Source organism: Phocoena phocoena, chromosome 1 (genome assembly GCF_963924675.1).
Source record: "Phocoena phocoena chromosome 1, mPhoPho1.1, whole genome shotgun sequence".
Classification (NCBI taxonomy): Eukaryota; Metazoa; Chordata; class Mammalia; order Artiodactyla; family Phocoenidae; genus Phocoena; species Phocoena phocoena.
In genome coordinates, this window is record NC_089219.1 from 136,217,158 (window position 1) to 136,236,524 (window position 19,367).

Consider the following 19,367-nt stretch of genomic DNA (forward strand, 5'->3'; position numbering starts at 1 on the left):
TCGGTGCCGACCAGCCTGAGAGGCTTGTCAGCTCAAGCAGGGGCGGGCGGGGCTGGGAGCTGAGGCTCGGGCTTCGGTCAGAGTGCAGGGAGAGGACTGGCGGTGTGAACACAGCCTGAAGGGGCTAGTGCACCACGGCTAGCTGGGAGGGAGTCCAGGAAAAAGTCTGGACCTGCCGAAGACGCAAGAAACTTTTTCTTCCCTCTTTGTTTCCTGGTGCGTGAGGAGAGGGGATTAAGAGCACTACTTAAAGGAGCTCCAGAGACGGGCGCAAGCCGTGGCTAACGGCGCAGACCACAGAGACAGGTATGAGACGCTAAGGCTGCTGCTGCCACCACCAAGAAGCCTGTGTGCAAGCACAGGTCACTCTCCACACCTCCCTTCCAGGGTGCCTGTGCAGCCCGCCACTGCCAGGGTTTCAGGATCCAGGGACAACTTGCCCGGGAGAACGCACAGCGCGCCTCAGGCTGGTGCAAAGTCACACTGACCTCTGCTGCCACAGGCTCGCCCAGCACTCCGTACCCCTCCCTCCCTCCGGCCTGAGTGAGACAGAGCCCCCAAATCAGCAGCTCCTTTAACCCCATCCTGTCTGAGCAAGGAACAGATGCCCTCCAGTGACCTACATGCAGAGGCGGGGCCAAATCCAAAGCTGAACCCCGGGAGCTCTGCGAACAAAGAAGAGAAAGGGAAATCTCTCCCAGCGGCCTCAGTAGCAGCAGATTAAATCTCCACAATCAACTTGATGTACCCTGCATCTGTGGAATACCTGAATAGACAACGAATCATCCCAAATTGAGGAGGTGGACTTTGAGAGCAAGATTTATTATTTTTTCCCCTTTTCCTCTTTTTGTGAGTGTGTATGTGTATGCTTCTGTGTGAGATTTTGTCTGTATAGCTTTGCTTTCACCATTTGTCCTAGGGTTCTATCCGTCCGTTATTTTGTTTTACTTTTTAAAAAAACTTTTTTTCTTAATAATTATTTTTTTATTTTAATAACTTTATTTTATTTTACCTTACTTTATTTTATTTTATCCTCTTTCTTTCTTTCTACTTTTTCTCCCCTTTATTCTAAGCCGTGTGGATGAAGGCTCTTGGTGCTGCAGCCAGGAGTCAGTGCTGTGCCTCTGAGGTGGGAGAGCCAACTTCAGGACACTGGTCCACAAGAGACCTCCCAGCTCCACGTAATATCAAACGGCGAAAATCTCGCAGAGATCTCCATCTCAACACCAACACCCAGCTTCACTCAACGACCAGCAAGCTACAGTGCTGGACACCCTATGCCAAACAACTAGCAAGAGAGGAACACAACCCCACCCATTAGCAGAGAGGCTGCCTAAAATCGTAAGTCCACAGACACCCCAAAACACACCACCAGACGTGGACCTGCCCACCAGAAAGACAAGATCCAGCCTCATCCACCAGAACACAGGCACTAGTCCCCTCCACCAGGAAGCCTACACAACCCACTGAACCAACTTTAGCCACTGGGGACAGACACCAAAAACAACGGGAACTATGAACCCTGCACAAAGGAGACCCCAAACACAGTAAGATAAGCAAAATGAGAAAACAGAAAAACACGCAACAGATGAAAGAGCAAGATAAAAACCCACCAGACCCAACAAATGAAGAGGAAATAGGCAGTCTACCTGAAAAAGAATTCAGAATAATGATAGTAAAGATGATCCAAAATCTTCGAAATAGAATAGAGAAAATGCAAGAAACATTTAACAAGGACCTAGAAGAACTAAAGATGAAACTAGCAATGATGTACAACACAATAAATGAAATTAAACATACTCTAGAAGGGATCAATAGCAGAATAACTGAGGCAGAAGTATGGATAAGTGACCTGGAAGATAAAATAGTGGAAATAACTACTGCAGAGCAGAATAAAGAAAAAAGAATGAAAAGAACTGAGGACAGTCTCAGAGACCTCTGGGACAACATTAAATGCACCAACATTTGAATTATAGGGGTTTCAGTAGAAGAAGAGAAAAAGAGACTGAGAAAATATTTGAAGAGATTATAGTTGAAAACTTCCCTAATATGGGAAAGGAAATAGTTAATCAAGTCCAGGAAGCACAGAGAGTCCCATACAGGATAAATCCAAGGAGAAATATGCCAAGACACATATTAAACAAACGGTCAAAAATTAAATACAAAGAAAACATATTAAAAGCACCAACAGAAAAACAACAAATAACACACGAGGGGATCCCCATAAGGTTAACAGCTGATCTCTCAGCAGAAACTGCAAGCTAGAAAGGACTGGCAAGACATATTTAAAGTGATGAAGGAGAAAAACCTACAACCAAAATTATTCTACCCAGCAAGGATCTCATTCAGATTTGATGGAGAAATTAAAATCTTTACAGACAAGCAAAAGCTGAGAGAGTTCAGCACCACCAAACCAGCTTTACAACAAATGCTAAAGGATCTTCTCTAGACAAGAAACACAAGAGAAGGAAAAGACCTACAATAACAAACCCAAAACAATTAAGAGAATGGGAATAGGAACATACATATCGATAATTACCTTAAATGTAAATGGATTAAATGCTCCCACCTAAAAACATAAAGTGGCTGAATGGATACATAAACAAGACCCATATATATGCTGTCTACAAGAGACCCACTTCAGACCTAGGGACACATACAGACTGAAAATGAGGGGATGGAAAAAGATATTCCATGCAAATGGAAACCAAAAGGAAGCGGGAGTAGCAATTCTCATATCAGACAAAATAGACTTTAAAATAAAGACTATTAGAAGAGACAAAGAAGGACACTACATAATGATCAAGGGATCAATCCAAGAAGAAGATATAACAATTGTAAATATGTATGCACCTAACGCAGGAGCACCTCAATACATAAGTCAAATACTAACAGCCATAAAAGGGGAAATCGACAGTAACACATTCATAGTAGGGGACTTTAACACCCCACTTTCACCAAAGGACAGATCATCCAAAATGAAAATAAGAAAACACAAGCTTTAAATGATACATTAAACAAGATGGACTTAATTGATATTTATAGGACATTCCATCCAAAAACAACAGAATACACATTTTTCTCAAGTGCTCATGGAACATTCTCCAGGATAGATCATATCTTGGGTCACAAATCAAGCCTTGGTAAATTTAAGAAAATTGAAATTGTATCAAGTATCTCTTCCGACCACAACGCTATGAGACTAGATATCAATTACAGGAAAAGACCTGTAAAAAATACAAACACATGGAGGCTGAACAATACACTACGTAATAACGAAGTGATCACTGAAGAAATCAAAGAGGAAATCAAAAAATACCTAGAAACAAATGACAATGGATACACGACGACCCAAAACCTATGGGATGTAGCAAAAGCAGTTCTAAGAGGGAAGTTTATAGCAATACAATCCTACCTCAAGAAACAAGAAACATCTCAAATAAACAACCTAACCTTACACCCAAAGCAATTAGAGAAAAAAGAACAAAAAAACCCCCAAAGTTAGCAGAAGGAAAGAAATCATAAAGGTCAGATCAGAAATAAATGAAAAAGAAATGAAGGAAACGATATCAAAGATCAATAAAACTAAAAGCTAGTTCTTTGAGAAGATAAACAAAATTGATAAAGCATTAGCCAGACTCATCAAGAAAAAAAGGGAGAAGACTCAATAGAATTAGAAATGAAAAAGGAGAAGTAACAACTGACACTGCAGAAATACAAAAGATCATGAGAGATTACTACAAGCAACTCTATGCCAATAAAATGGACAATCTGGAAGAAATGGACAAATTGTTAGAAATGCACAACCTGCCAAGGCTGAATCAGGAAGAAATAGAAAATATGAACAGACCAATCACAAGCACTGAAATTGAAACTGTGATTAAAAATCTTCCAAAAAACAAAAGCCCAGGACCAGATGTCTTCACAGGCGAATTCTATCAAACATTTAGAGAAGAGCTAGCACCTATCCTTCTCAAACTCTTCCAAAATATAGCAGATGGAGGAGCACTCCCAAACTCATTCTATGAGGCCACCATCACCTTGGTACCAAAACCAGACAAGGATGTCAAAAAGAAAGAAAACTACAGGCCAATATCACTGATGAACATTCCTGCAAAAATCCTCTACAAAATACTAGCAAACAGAATCCAGCAGCACATTAAAAGGATCATACACCATGATCAAGTGGGGTTTATTCCAGGAATGCAAGGATTCTTCAATATACGCAAATCAATCAATGTGATACACCATATTAACAAATTGAAGGAGAAAAACCATATGGTCATCTCAATAGATGCAGAGAAAGCTTTTGACAAAATTCAACACCCATTTATGATAAAAACCCTCCAGAAAGTAGGCATAGAGGGAACTTTCCTCAACATAATAAAGGCCATATATGACAAACCCACAGCCAACGTCGTCCTCAATGGTGAAAAACTGAAAGCATTTCCACTAAGATCAGGAAAAAGACAAGGTTGCCCACTCTCACCACTATGATTCAACAGTTTTGGAAGTTTTAGCGACAGCAATCAGAGAAGAAAAGGAAATAAAAGGAATCCAAATCGGAAAAGAAGAAGTAAAGCTGTCACTGTTTGCAGATGACATGATGCTATACATAGAGAATCCTAAAGATGCTACCAGAAAACTACTAGAGCTAATCAATGAATTTGGTAAAGTAGCAGATACAAAATTAATGCACAGAAATCTCTGGCATTTCTATACACTAATGATGAGAAATCTGAAAGTGAAATCAAGAAAACACTCCCATTTACCATTGCAACAAAATGAATAAAATATCTAGGAATAAACCTACCTAAGGAAACAAAAGACCTGTATGAAGAAAATTATAAGACACTGATGAAAGAAATTAAGGATGATACAAATAGATGGAGAGATATACCATGTCCTTGGATTGGAAGAATCATTGTGAAAATGACTCTACTACCCAAAGCAATCTACAGATTCAATGCAATCCCTATCAAACTACCACTGGCATTTTTCACAGAAGTAGAACAAAAAATTTCACAATTTGTATGGAAACACAAAAGACCCCGAATAGCCAAAACAATCTTGAGACCGAAAAACAGAGCTAGAGGAATCAGCCTCCCTGACTTCAGACTATACAACAAAGCTACAGTAATCAACACAGTATGGTACTAGCACAAAAACAGAAAGATAGATCAATGGAACAGGATAGAAAGCCCAGAGATAAACCCACGCACATATGGTCACCTTATCTTTGATAAAGGAGGCAGGAATGTACAGTGGAGCAAGGACAGCCTCTTCAATAAGTGGTGCTGGGAAAACTGGACAGGTGCATGTAAAAGTATGAGATTAGATCACTCCCTAACACCATACACAAAAATAAGCTCAAAATGATTAAAGACCTAAATGTAAGGCCAGAAACTATCAAACTCTTAGAGGAAAACATAGGCAGAACACTCTATGTCATAAATCACAGCAAGATCCTTTTTGACCCACCTCCTAGAGAAATGGAAATAAAAACAAAAATAAACAAATGGGACCTAATGAAACTTCAAAGCTTTTCCACAGCAAAGGAAATCATAAACAAGACCAAAAGACAGCCCTCAGAATGGGAGAAAATATTTGCAAATGAAGCAACTGACAAAGGATTAATCTCCAAAAAATTTACAAGCAGCTCATTCAGCTCAATAACAAAAAACAAACAACCCAATCCCAAAATGGGCAGAAGACTTAAATAGACATTTCTCCAAAGAAGATATACAGACTGCCAACAAACACATGAAAGAATGCTTAACATCATTAATCATTAGAGAAATGCAAATCAAAACTACAATGAAATATCATCTCACACCAGTCAGAATGGCCATCATCAAAAAATCTAGGAACAATAAATGCTGGAGAGGGTGTGGAGAAAAGCGAACACTCTTGCACTGCTGGTGGGAATGTGAATTGGTACAGCCACTATGGAGAACAATATGGAGGTTCCTTAGAAAACTACAAATAGAACTACCATATGACCCAGCAATCCCACTACTGGGCATATACCCTGAGAAAACCAGAATTCAAAAAGAGTCATGTATCAAAATGTTCATTGCAGCTCTATTTACAGTAGCCAGGAGATGGAAACAACGTAAGTGTCCATCATCGGATGAATGGATAAAGATGATGTGGCACATATATACAATGGAATATTACTCAGCCATAAAAAGAAACGAAATTGAGCTATTTGTAATGAGGTGGATGGACCTAGAGTCTGTCATACAGAGTGAAGTAAGTTAGAAAGAGAAAGAGAAATACCGTTTGCTAACACATATATATGGAATTTAAGGGAAAAAAATGTCATGAAGAACCTAGGGGTAAGATGGGAATAAAGACACAGACCTACTAGAGAATGGACTTGAGGGTATGGGGAGGGGGAAGGGTAAGCTGTGACAAAGTGAGAGAGTGGCATGGACATATATACACCACCAAACGTAGTGTATGTATATGTCTATATACCAAAGAGAGTGGCATGGACATATATACACTACCAAACGTAAAATAGATAGCTAGTGGGAAGCAGCCGCATAGCACAAGCTCGGTGTTTCGTGACCACCTAGAGGGGTGGGAGGGAGGGAGACGCAAGAGGGAAGAAATATGGTAACATATGTATATGTATAACTGATTCATTTTGTTATAAAGCAGAAACTAACACACCATTGTAAAGCAATTATACTCCAATAAAGATGTAAAAAAGGGCTGCCCTGGTGGCACAGTGGTTCAGAGTTCGCCTGCCGATACAGGGGACACGGGTTTGTGCACTGGTCCGGGAAGATCCCACCTGCTGCGGAGCAGCTGGGCCCGTGAGCCATGGCCGCTGAGCCTGCGCGTCCGGTGCCTGTGCTCCACGACGGGAGAGGCCTTAGCGGTGAGAGCCCTGCGTACCGCAAAAAAAAAAAAAAAAAATGATGAAAAACAAAAATCACATTGGTGGAAATCTCTCTGCCTGTTTACCTATTTTTAAAATATAGCAAAGGTAGTATTTTCATTGCAGTGCCTCTCAAACTTTAATGTGCATCTGAGTCATCTGGGGATTTTGGTAAAATGCAGATTCCTTACTGAGTAGATCTGCAGTAGGACTGAAAATTCTGCATTTCTAGCAAGCTTCCAGGTGTTGCTGATGTTTCTGGTCCTAGGATCACTTTGAGTAGCAAGATGAGTTATGATTCTCAAACTTATTTGATCATAAGAAGCTTTTTTTTCCCCTAGAGAGTATACCTCCAATTACTTATCTTACTGGTGTATTTTCTTACATCATCCAGTAGTATATGTGGACTATCAAAATACATTAAAGGAACATATACATTTTTCTGGTATATAATGTGAGGGGAGGCATTGTCTAAGCAATTTAGTCTTTTTTTTTCTTGAGATATAATTGACACGTAACATGTTAGTTTCAGGATTCCATCTTTGTATGTATTGTGAATAGAGCACCACAGTAAGTCTGGTTAACATGCATCACCACACATACGATAGTTACAGTTGTTTTTTTCTCTTGTGGTGGGAGCTTTTAAGATCTCCTCTGTTAGCACCTTTGAAATATATAATACAGTATTAACTGTAGAAAGCTTTTAGAAATATTTTGTACTGACAGAATACCAGCAGACATTTATGAGATATAATGTATGCTTATATCGAGGGTAGGCAAACTAGAGCCCACAGGCCAAATCCAGCCCACCACATGTTTTTAAAAATAAAGTTGTATTGGACCGTAGCCACACCTAGTTACTTATATATTATCCATGGCTGCTTTCCTGCTACACCAGCAGAGTTGAGTAGTTGCAATAGAGACCATATGGCCCACAAAGCCTGAAATATTTACAGTCTGGTCCTTCACAGAAAAAGTTTGCTGACCCTTGCTTAGATTAAAGTAAGCAGAAAAAAAAAAGTTTTCAAAGATTGACTTGATAGATTTAAAAAAAACAACTTTTAAAATGATTTTCAACTTTGAGGAATGGAGCATCAGAACCACCTGAGGAGCTTTTTCAAAACACTGGTGCACTTCATTCCTTTCAGCCCTCAGCAGTTGATACATCCTTGAATGCGTGAGTGTGTGTGTGTAGGTGGGGAGTGGTGTGGTTTGGGGGACATTGGTAGTTTGAGAATCTTCTCAAATGATTCTGATTCATAAATGTGTTCTTTCCCCTATTAAGACATTTTTTAATAGAAGAACCATAAAAGCCCATTATTTTATTAATAACAAAGAACAAATACATTGAAATAAGACAAGGTACATAATATATACCAGCATTCATCAGAATGCATACATCATTATAACACACAATGATGCTGCCTTCCAATTTTAATATTGCTATAGCATTTTGTAAAGTTTTTTTTAAGGGTGATAGTTCAAATATTGTTAGCAGTGAAATTACCATGCTTCTCATACTGAAGTGTTGATTAATAATTTTTTAATATAACGTATTCGAATCTTGGTGCTTCAAAATAAGCTATCCCAGCCAAAGCCTTGTACTTTACTCATGTTTCAGGTTCAAGGATTTATTTTATACTTTGTTTTGCCAGCTTGAAGTTAGCTAATGGTGGTTCTTGGGTAGAGGGGATTCTAAAGTGATTTTTCTTTGCAGATTCATCAATGGGTTTTACTTTTTTTATGTTGTGTAGAAACAAAAATTCTTTAAGTGAATAAAGTCTGAGCATTTGGGAATGCTTTTCTCTTCAGATTGCTAAGTGGAATTGTAAGGGAAAGAAGTTTGTATGATTTTTTTATAAATATTGTATTCTTAACAAAAATCTCTTTACTGTATTATAAGCACTAAATCTCAAGAACTTTGTTGTTTGTGTTTCATTCATTTCACTTATTTTCACAGAACTTCATAGCAACCGAAGTACTCAAGCTGTTCAGTCTTAAAAAGGAGCCAAACCACAAAACAGATTGGCAGAAAATGATGAAATTTGGAAGAAAGAAAAGAGACCGAGTGGATCATATCCTGGTCAGTGTATATAACTGAACTATTTTTATTTTGACCATCTTTTCCAAAATCAGAATGTAGTTAGATTTTAAAAGGAAAGGGAATATAATTGATCTTAAGTCTATGACAGTAAATTCTTAAAGCCCTCGTGTGCTGCATTTCTTTCTGCCCCTCAGTTTTGGAAATTGCTTTCTTTTGAATTCAGTAGATGAATATTTAACTTAACAATATTTTTGTGGGTGTGGAGAACTTGAGAAATAAAAAGTTGAGTGGAAGCAAACTTAAGGTTCTAAATTGAAGAGACCAGTGTGGACTAGGGCCAGACTCCCTGAGTTTAGATCCCTGTTCTGGCACTTTACTTGGTGTGTAATCTTGGACAGATTAACCTCTTTGTGCCGCATTTTCCTATCTGCAAAATGAAGATGATATAATAGTACCTACCTGATAAAATTATTAAGAGAATTAATTGAGTATTTATATATGTGTATAGAACAGTGCCCTGCACGTAACTCAGTAAATATTAGCTGTTATTTCATCATCATTATTATTATCCAGAACTTTAGCTGAATAGGGGTTATTCCATTTTGCAATATATTTTCTATCATTAGAGAAGTGCCTATCAAACAACACCAAAAAAAAGAAAAAAGGAAGGGGGAAAAAAGGTCTTTTATTCTTTCTTCCCTAAAAGAATGTTAAGATGTTAAGTAGTAGCAGACCTTAGGAAATTCAGATGTTAATTGATTCAGGTTTATTTCCAGATATTTTCTCTCTGGACTTTATATCTTGTCTATATTTATATTCATATCATGAAAAAAAACTGTAATGCTTAAATTTATCAGTTTTCCCCAAGTATGTACCTTTCTAGTGCTTCATTTACTCAGTAATAACTTCACTAGATAAACATTTGTTAAACATTCTTTCTCATGTCTTACTTGATCCTCACAATAGTTATATGAGGTAGGATGGACTAATGTTACTCTGTTTTACAAATGAGGAAGTTTAGGTTCAAAGATACTAAGTAACTTGCCCATCAAATAAGAGCCAGGACTTTAACCAATTAGTTCTTCATAGATCTTGGCCTCTCAAGGTGAACTTGCTCTCATATTTCTACAATAGCTTAGAGTTTGAGTTATTATTAATTACCAAGATGTTACTTCTTCCACTTTTTAAGAAATTAAAGAAAAAAGCACATCAAGAGACATTCATTTACCCTACTATCAGTTGAATTGATCATATTCCCTATAAATCATCTCTGTGCATGCATTTAGTCAAGAATTGTGCTAATTAGGACTGATGTTACAATAGTAAGCAAAATAGACATAGACCCTGCCTTCATGGATTTACAGTTTGCTGGCAGAAGCTAGCCATTAATATATAATTTATACAAGTGTGTAATTATAAATTAAATGATAAAAATAGAAGAATAGGGAGCTGTTGTAAAAGCATATGGAGGAAACTGGTCTGATGAGGATGGTCAGGAAAGGCTTCCCTGAGGAAGTGACAGCTGAGCTGAGATCTTAAAGATGAATAAGCATTAACTGAGTTCCCGATAGAGAGAAGAGCAATTCAGGGAGAGGAGACTACACGTGCGAAGTCCTGAAATGGGAAGGAGCATGGAACTGAAATGTCAGTGTGGCTGGAGAGTGAGTTGAAGTACCTGGGCCTATGTAACTTTTTTCATGAGTTCACTCTTCTTAATGTTTAGTGAAATGATACTGTTAGCAACTTGAGTTAATTATTAACAAGAAATGCTAAATAAACTGGTCACCCTCCCTACTATTAGATTTAGCCACCTCTGGCATTTGGATATTCTAATGCTTGTACATTTTAGAGAGATTGAGATTTAAAACAACAATTTACATGACACATAAAACAAAAATTTTGCCACTAGTACAAAAGAAAAGGGTCTCAAAAATAGAAATTTCAAATACGTTTTAAAAATCATATTTATTATAAAATAATCATGCTCATTTTAGAAAATTTAAAATACTGATTAGTCAAAAGAAAATAATCATGACAACCTTATCACCTAGATAACTTAATTATTTTGATATATAGACTTAGAGTTTCTTTTTACACTGAGAATTTTTTTTAAACATTTGGGATCATAGTCTCTTTTGTATTCTGATTGTTTTTGCTTAATTAAACGTGGATGTTTTTCCTATTTTTAAATGTTCCTTTATTTTATATCATTTTTATTTATTTATTTTTTTTGCGGTACGCGGGCCTCTCACTGCTGTGGCCTCTCCCGCCGCGGAGCACAGGCTCCGGACGCCCAGGCTCAGCGGCCATGGCGCACGGGCCCAGCCGCTCCACGGCATGTGGGATCCTCCCGGACCGGGGCACGAATCTGTGTCCCCTGCATCGGCAGGCGGACTCCCAACCACCACGCCACCAGGGAAGCCCTTTATATCATTTTTAAATAAATTTATTCCATTTTATTTTTTGTGGAAATATAGCAGTCCATTGTAGAATTATGTAACAAAACAGACAAAACTCAAGGAGCTTTTGCTCTAGTTAAGGAGACAGATAAGTAAGAAAAATAAATACAGAGAGAGGGAATAAAGGAATACTGGGGTGATTTGACTTACATTTTAACAGGACCCCTCTGGCTGCTGTGTTGAGGATAGACTGAAGCAAAGGTGGGAGTAAGGAGGCCAGGAGTATATTGTCATAATCCAGGCAAGTGATAATAGTGGCTAAGACCAGTTTGGTGGTATTGGAGATGGTGGTGAGAACAGTTTTCAAAATAGAACAACAGAACTGCTGATAAATCGAATGTGGAATATAAGAGAAAGAGAGGTATTAAGAATAACTCCATTGGGTTGATGTGAATCGCTGAGGAAGGGAATTGCCTTTTGCTGATTTGAGGAAGACTGAGAGAAGCAGGTTTGGAAGGAACATCAGGAGTTCTGTTTTGAATGTATTAAATTTGAAATGTCTAATAAACCTCCAAATGGAGATACTGAGTAGGCTATTAGATATGAGCCTGGAGCTCAGGCAAGAGACGTAGGCTGGAGATGTGAATTCGGGAGTGGTGACATATAGATGGTAGTCAAAGCCAAGAAAGAGAGTGTAGACCAAGAGAGAGGAGGTCCAAGGACTGCTTCTTGACAAATTCCAATGTTTTGAGAGTTAAGAAGGTGAGGAGGAACCAACAGAGACTAAGGAGCAGCCGATGGGTAGAACCAGGAGAGTGTGAGGTCCTGGAAGCCAGGTGAAAGTGTTTCAAGGGAGAAGAATGAATCACCTGTGTCAAGTGCTGCTCATTGGTCAAGTAAAATAACAACTGAGAATTTACCATTGGATTTAGCAATGTGGAGGTCTTTGTTGATCTTAACATCAATACAGGTAGTTTTTGTGGCATGGATAAAGTAAAAGCTTGATTTGAGTAGGTTTCAAGAGAGAATGAAAGACAAATTAAGGAGAGCAAAATTGGACACTTCAAACGAGTTTTTTTGTGAAGAGAAAAATGGAGGGAAATGGTAACAAGAGAAGGGCTCTTTTAGCTTGAAAGAGATATGCCGATAGGAAAAAATTGTGATGCTGCAGAGGAGAAAGGAGAACTGCTGGAGCAGTGTTCCTGAATAGACACAGATGGAATCCATGCAAGTGGAGGGGTTGGCCTCAAACTGAATATCAATTGCCCTTCTAAAACAATTCTAACATGATAACCTATTATATTTAATATTTCATAATAAACAGCTGCTTTTTCCAGATTAAGAAATGTATAATTTAGCTGTTGTTGCTTGGACTAGGAAAGTCCTTAATCAGTCTGTCTTTAGGCATTATGTGAGGTGAGTAAAATACAGAGAATGTATTTTTTAGATGTTAAAGGCCTCTGTTGGCCAAAAAAGAAGAGAAATCTTTTGGCTCTAGTTCTCCTTTACTATCCCCTTACCACTTCACAAAGATATTGATTAATTTACATCTTAAGTTGGCTAAGAATATGGGCTGTTTTTAGCGATGTATTCTCAAAGTATATATGATGTGGAATGAGTAAAAGTAATTAGACCAACTTTTGTATATCCTTTATATACAGTAGCCCTGGGAAATCTCCCTACTGTAGGTAGAATTGCATTTAAAATGACAAATCCTGTAGTGAAACTACCTAGCTAATGATTAAATCTCCTTTACAGATTAAGATCTGATAAGGTACTCAACAGCTCCTGAGTTTTTACTTACTGTTGATAAGTTCTTTCTCATACTAAGCCTAAATTGGTTTTCACGTAATGAATTATAATTTGCTTTTACAGCTTTAAGGCTTTACATAACAATTTTAATTCTTCCTGCATGCCTTTGAAGCGGCTGTAATGTTTCTCAGTCTTTTTCTCCCTATTAAACATTGATATTCTCTCCTGTTGTCTGATAGCGTTTTTTTGAGCCCCTTTTAACCTCATCAGCTTTAGCTCTTTGTCAGTGTCCCTCCTTAAATACACTGCTCAGAATTGACCATATACAGGCATATCTCATTTTATTGCACTTTGCTTTATTGTGCTTCCTAGCTACTGCAGGGTTTTTTTGTTTGTTTGTTTGTTTTAACAAATTGAAGGTTTGTAGCAATCCTACATTGTCAGATAATGGTTAGATTTTTTAACAATAAAGTATTTTTTAATTAAGGTATGTACATTGATTTTTACACATAATGCTGTTGCACACTTAATAGGCTACATACAGTATTGTGTAAACATAACTTTCACATGCACTGAGAAACCAAAAAATTTGTGTGACTAGCTTTATTGCGATACTCACTTTATTGCACTGGTCTGGAAGTGAACCCACAATATCTCCGAGGTATGCCTGTAATATTTTGTGTTATTGCTTAATTAGTACAATCACATAACCTCCTTCTTTTTTCTAGATACTATCCTTTGATGAATGCAGTTTATAATCACGTTGTTTTATTTTTAGCTATACCATTCTCATGGGACTCACAAAAGCTTAGAAAAATTCTAAGACCCAAATCTCAACCTGTGCTTTTGCAGTTATTTTTTTGATCCAAGTACAGGACCTTATTTTATTCCTTCATTTTGTTAAATTTGGCCTATCATTCCAAGATTATCAACACATTTTTAGGTTCTTTCTAACATAGCTATTGTGTTTCCCAACTTTCACGTCAACTCTAAAACTGAGGTACCTGCCTTCATCTAGGTCATTGCTAAAAATGATGAACTCAACAGAGCCAAAGACAGCCATAAAACACTCACTAAAAAATGATATGCCAGATATTTATTTAACACCTATTTTCACTGGCCTGGACACTGGGAAATTATAAATAAAAAGAAATCCCACAGCCTAGCAGGAGAACAGATGCACAGAATACAAAATTCTGTAGGATAATTACTACAATGGAATATGAACAAGATGGATTGGGAGCACAGAGGAAAAAGCTCTTGAGTCTTCCAGGCAGAAGCTTCCTTCCAGGTTGATAGTTGTCTTGTCCTTCAATCCAGAAAAGTGCACATCCACCTAACTGACCTGTCTCTATTTCACCGTCTTGTTCACAGGGATATGGTGAAAGGACATATGCTTGCTGAAATTTGGCCACATTCTACTTACCACTTTTCTCTTTTCTACCAGCCTAATACCCTGTCCAAAAAAAAAAAAAGTTAGACTGACTTTTTAATTTAATTATTTATATATAATACATATTAATTTACGTACATATACACATACATATTAAGGAGCAGCAGCAAGGGAAGTGTGTGGTTGAATAGAATAGATTCCCCAAACCAGAAGAAAACGGAGGCGTATTTGCAGGTTGTGAGATCTCTCAGTTGCCACAGTTGAGGTTGCAAACTGGGCTTTGTGCTTTCTGATGGCTAAAGGAAAAAGGGAAACACGATGTTCTTACTGGCTGGGAGGGAAATAATTCCTGTTCTTACAGAGGAGCAAAGCTTTTGCTATATTGACAAGGCACAGTGGGGACTCATCACGGCTTCACTGAGAGATATAATGGATAATGTCCTGAGCATATGTTCCTGCTGTAAGGGCAAAAATGATTACATTAGGACAGTGTTTCCTAAATTTTATTATCGTATAGGAAATTGTTCAAGGAACAAATTTAATAGTAAAGGCTGAGAGAACTTAGAAAAAGGAAAGGTGTGCAACTTTGTTTGGACAGATAAACAAATTCATGGGAGATAAGAGATCTTTTATAGGGGACACACTTATTAGCTTTTCCAGAACGTGATTCTCCCTCAGCACCAGGTTGAGAAGTGTTGCATTAGGCTGTTACTTACAGCATCCTTCATAAGAGAAGAACACCTGTTCCTTTGTATCTTAATAATATTTCTTATATAGCCACACAGTTTGATTCTTTGACCAGATACATACTGGAAGCTCTGAATTAATCAGGTTCCTCTACTGGTGGACTTCTGTTTAGAATAGACTGATATACATTGCGAAACTCCCAGAGGGAGATTTCTAAAACTTATTTGACCATATCACCCTTTTTGGTGGTATTTCTGTCCAGGGAGCATGCGTTAGGGAACAAAGAAAGGGATATTTTACATAGGCTTCAAGCAGCCTCACCAGGAGAAAGAATGCGGCAGCCGCCTCGCCACATACCTGTCAACCCCAGCCAAGGGTGCATGTCTGGCAGCGCTGCTCTCCCACACTCCAGAATGGTGTGGCCTCTCATCCAAGCGTCTTCTCGTTTCCTCGTGCCAGGAAGCAGAGCACAGGTTCCCCTCTTCACTTCTGCTGCCTTTTTCAAGAGGCAATTGTGATAAGTGCAAGTTAGGAGCTTGTTGTCACAGGGCTTTTGGCAAGTTAGACTTTTGGTTAGAGACCCTCGACACCGCCATTAACTTTGCTGAATTTGTGACTAAAACAGGGTTTACAATCTACTTTCTCCACCTGGCCTCCATCTCACTCAAAATATCATTACATACAATAAGTCTAACATGTTTCTCTTATAAGTAGTTTTTAAAAATTTATTGTAAACAAGCAAAACGTCTTGGGCAGTTCATTCTAATTTGATTCCTTTGGTTTACCTTAGGAATCCCCAAATCTGAAAATGCAAAAAGAGCATTTTATATAAAATATAATACAACAGTGACTTTTAAAATAAATTTAAGCAATAGTACATTTAAAGAATACTCCAATACCAAAAAAAAAATGGGGGGGGGTGGAATTCCCTCACGGTCCAGTGGTTAGCACTTGGCGCTTTCACTGCTGAGGCCTGGGTTCAGTCCCTGGCCAGGGAACTAAGATCCCACAAGTCACGTGGCATGGCCAAAAAAAAAAAACAAAACTCCAATGAATATGAAATTTTACTCATTTATTTACATACTCCAGAATCGTATCTAATATTGTCTTTGGATATATGCATTTTATAATTGTAAATCCATATATCTGAAAATTTGCATTCTTCTATGTATTCTCCTATGTTGACAGAGACAGCGTTCTTGTAATCCTTAATATCTATAAAAATACTGGAATATTGTCAAGGTTGACAGATTTGAAGCCAGTTTTTATTCGACAGTTGAGTTTTTTCAAACTTTTTGCAGCTTTAAAAGAGCTATTGATGTCATCATATAAATTACCTTTTTTTCTCTGACTTATTTCCTTGGGTTGTAGTCCGACGCGTGGGGTTGCAAAGTTAGTGAGTATCATTGATTCCTAGCTTTTGTGTGACAGTGATTTTCTAACCTTTCTGTTTTCTAAATTCTAGGTACAGGAGCTCCACGAGGAGGAGGCACAGTGGGTGAACTATGATGAGGATGAGTTGTGTGTGAAGATGCAGCTAGCTGATGGGATCTTTGAGACCTTGATCAGAGATACTGTTGATGTTCTGAATCAGATCAGTGAAAAACAGGGGAGAATGCTACTTGTGTGACATCTTGCAAATAAATCGAACACTGAGTGCTAATATGAGTCCTGGGCCTTTCTGCCTCCTGATATACACCCCATCTCCATCATAGCAAGAGTGCTTCTGGACCTTGTACCTGTTCTTAAAGACTACTGGTTTGGAGTTCATGGGACAATGAGGTATATCTGGTATTACAGCCTTAGCCTTTAGAGACTGTCCACTGGAATAATTGGTTGTTTTCGGTGGGCAGGGTCTGATGTTGACCTGCAGTGTAATCCTGCACCTCTTGTTAGCATCCCTACTGGGTCTCAGATGAGGGCTGAAAGCACCAGACTTACCTCTTAGCTTAGACTAGGGTATCACTTCCTTGAGTCTGAAGTCAAGCAAGAGAGGTATATAGATGTGCATCATACCATTTTTGAAATGTAATCCTGGTTTATACCATGAAAGTCATAAATGGACATTATAGTCTCTAAACAGTATTAAACCCTGAACTACTTTCAGATAGGCAAGTTTAGTAATGTGTGCCTATTTCCCATTGTGGAGTTCATTTCATTTTGTTTTGAAGACCATTTTCTTCCATTATTGCAATTGAGCAGCACCAAGTGGACTGTCAAGTTAACAGACATCAGTGGTAGCCTTGCTTCCTGAGCATCATCTAAAGAATTTTAAACTTTTACATTATTCTTAGTTTTTTCTCTGTGAGCATGAAAACAAAGAAGTGCCCCCACTGAAGACTGGGCTCACAGGACTGGTGCAGGGCTGGTTCTTCCACCCCTTGTCTACCCCTGCACTTTTCTTACTTCTTCTGAACCTCTGCCAGCTGCTCCCAGAATCACAGATCCTCAGGACCATCTCAGGCATCGAGGCATGGCAGAAGTGGAAATAATTCATTTTGGCCTTCAAACTTTAAGCTCCCATATCTCCCCAAGAAGTCAGAGACGCTGTTACTTGAATGATTTAGGAAATGAGTGTGTGCACCAAAGACAAAAAGATATTGTCTATTGTTTGTGTGCTTGTTTTACGCTATAGAACATTTTTTTAATTTATTTTAAGATAAATTATTAAGTTGAAAATGTATGTCCCTATTCAGAAGTGAAAGATTCTTCTTGTAATAGTTAAACTTCTGTCTTGAAGCTTCTATGGTTCGTAGTCTTTGCACAGGAAACTTACGGTTTTAACAAACCCATACACATATTGAAGAAGGCAGTTTAATTCAGTAAAAAGAAGATGAGCTCTTCTAAGATCACCTGCAGTAGCAGGAATGGGGTAAAATGATTTAAAGACACTGTAAAATTCAATTCTGCCTCTCTTGCAGCATTGCTTCTCACAACTATTACCTGTATCTGAAAAAAAAATATAGACTCCAGCTGCTATGTTAGAGCATGTGTGATGCTCTCCTGGGACCTCAGTACCCTGCCTTCTTGACTGGTTTCTCTGAATCAGTCCTATCCTTCTTCAAGTAATCTAGAAGAATGTGGATAATCTTGGGCGTGAATGTAAATGCCTTAATATTGAAGGTCCTGATTAGAAGCATGATATAAGACATCCACTGGATTCATACTTACAAATATCCTGGAATGTTATAACTTCAAAATATGTTAGGAAAACCCCAAAGATGGTATAATCTTTAAGTGTGCATGTTCATTCATTTCTGCCTCTTTCCTCCAAACTTGCCTTTGCGTCTCCAATGTTTCACTATGCACACTTCCATTCCTCTTCGGTTCCATCTTGTCATTATGAGAAACTTATTGAAATAATCATTGGAATACTTGCATTTTGCACAATGACTGGTATGATAGCTCTTGACAAATAAGGAAAGCACTGAAATGTTGTGATTGGGTCTCGGGAAATGCTCAGATTGATGTTGCCAGCCTTTCTTCTAGGCTTTTGATGTTGAGCTCTAGTCTTGTAGCCATAATGAGCAAATTGACTAAGAGAAGCTAGGGTTTCTTGGGGTTATTAACCAGTAGTGTGGAGATATTATTTTCATGTGGCCAAGGAAAAGCGAAGCCTTTTCTTTTCAGTTTGTGTTATTTGGAAGACGGAAAAACATCTTGTCTACATCCTTTGGCTGTTTGTAGGATTACATAGTCCTTATGATACTGAAACTTTACAGCTGCTGTAAATTTTTTATAAATGAATATGAAAATAATATAATAGGAATATAGGTTGTTTTTCTACATACTCATTATTTGGACCTAAATAAATTTTTAATAACGTTTATCTTTACTCTTTATGACATTGTGATTCCAAAAATGAAAAAAATGATATAAGTCCACGGAATCAGCAACCTGGACTTAAAGTTCCCTGGTAAGAATGCTGCCAAGAGTGTGGCAGTAGCAGTCCTAACATACTCCAGCTGTCTTTACTGTCTTGAGAATCCTGGGTTCCAGATAAAAGAGGCAGGAATGGATCAGTCTTACTCTTTGCTAGAAATGATTATCCATAGTTTGGTAGCAGAAAACAAAGGAATCTATAATTAGCAGGTTTCTTATTGCTTTAACTATTTGGGTATAATTGAAAAGGGGTTAATTGTTAGCATTAGGAATGATAAACATGGATACCCAGCCACTCGTTCCATATTGGGATCTTTT

The 19,367-nt window shown here is 38.1% G+C and overlaps 1 protein-coding gene across 1 annotated transcript in view; it reads left to right on the forward strand.

The window, feature by feature from the left end:
* Positions 1 to 16,797, forward strand: part of CEP350 (centrosomal protein 350) — a 122,435-nt gene extending 105,638 nt beyond the window's left edge. Inside the window, exons 36-37 of the mRNA XM_065888647.1 lie at positions 8,853 to 8,975; positions 16,633 to 16,797. Coding sequence (XP_065744719.1) covers positions 8,853 to 8,975; positions 16,633 to 16,797 — 288 coding nt within the window. The remainder of the gene's footprint in view (positions 1 to 8,852; positions 8,976 to 16,632) is intronic.
* Positions 16,798 to 19,367: the final 2,570 nt, after the last annotated feature.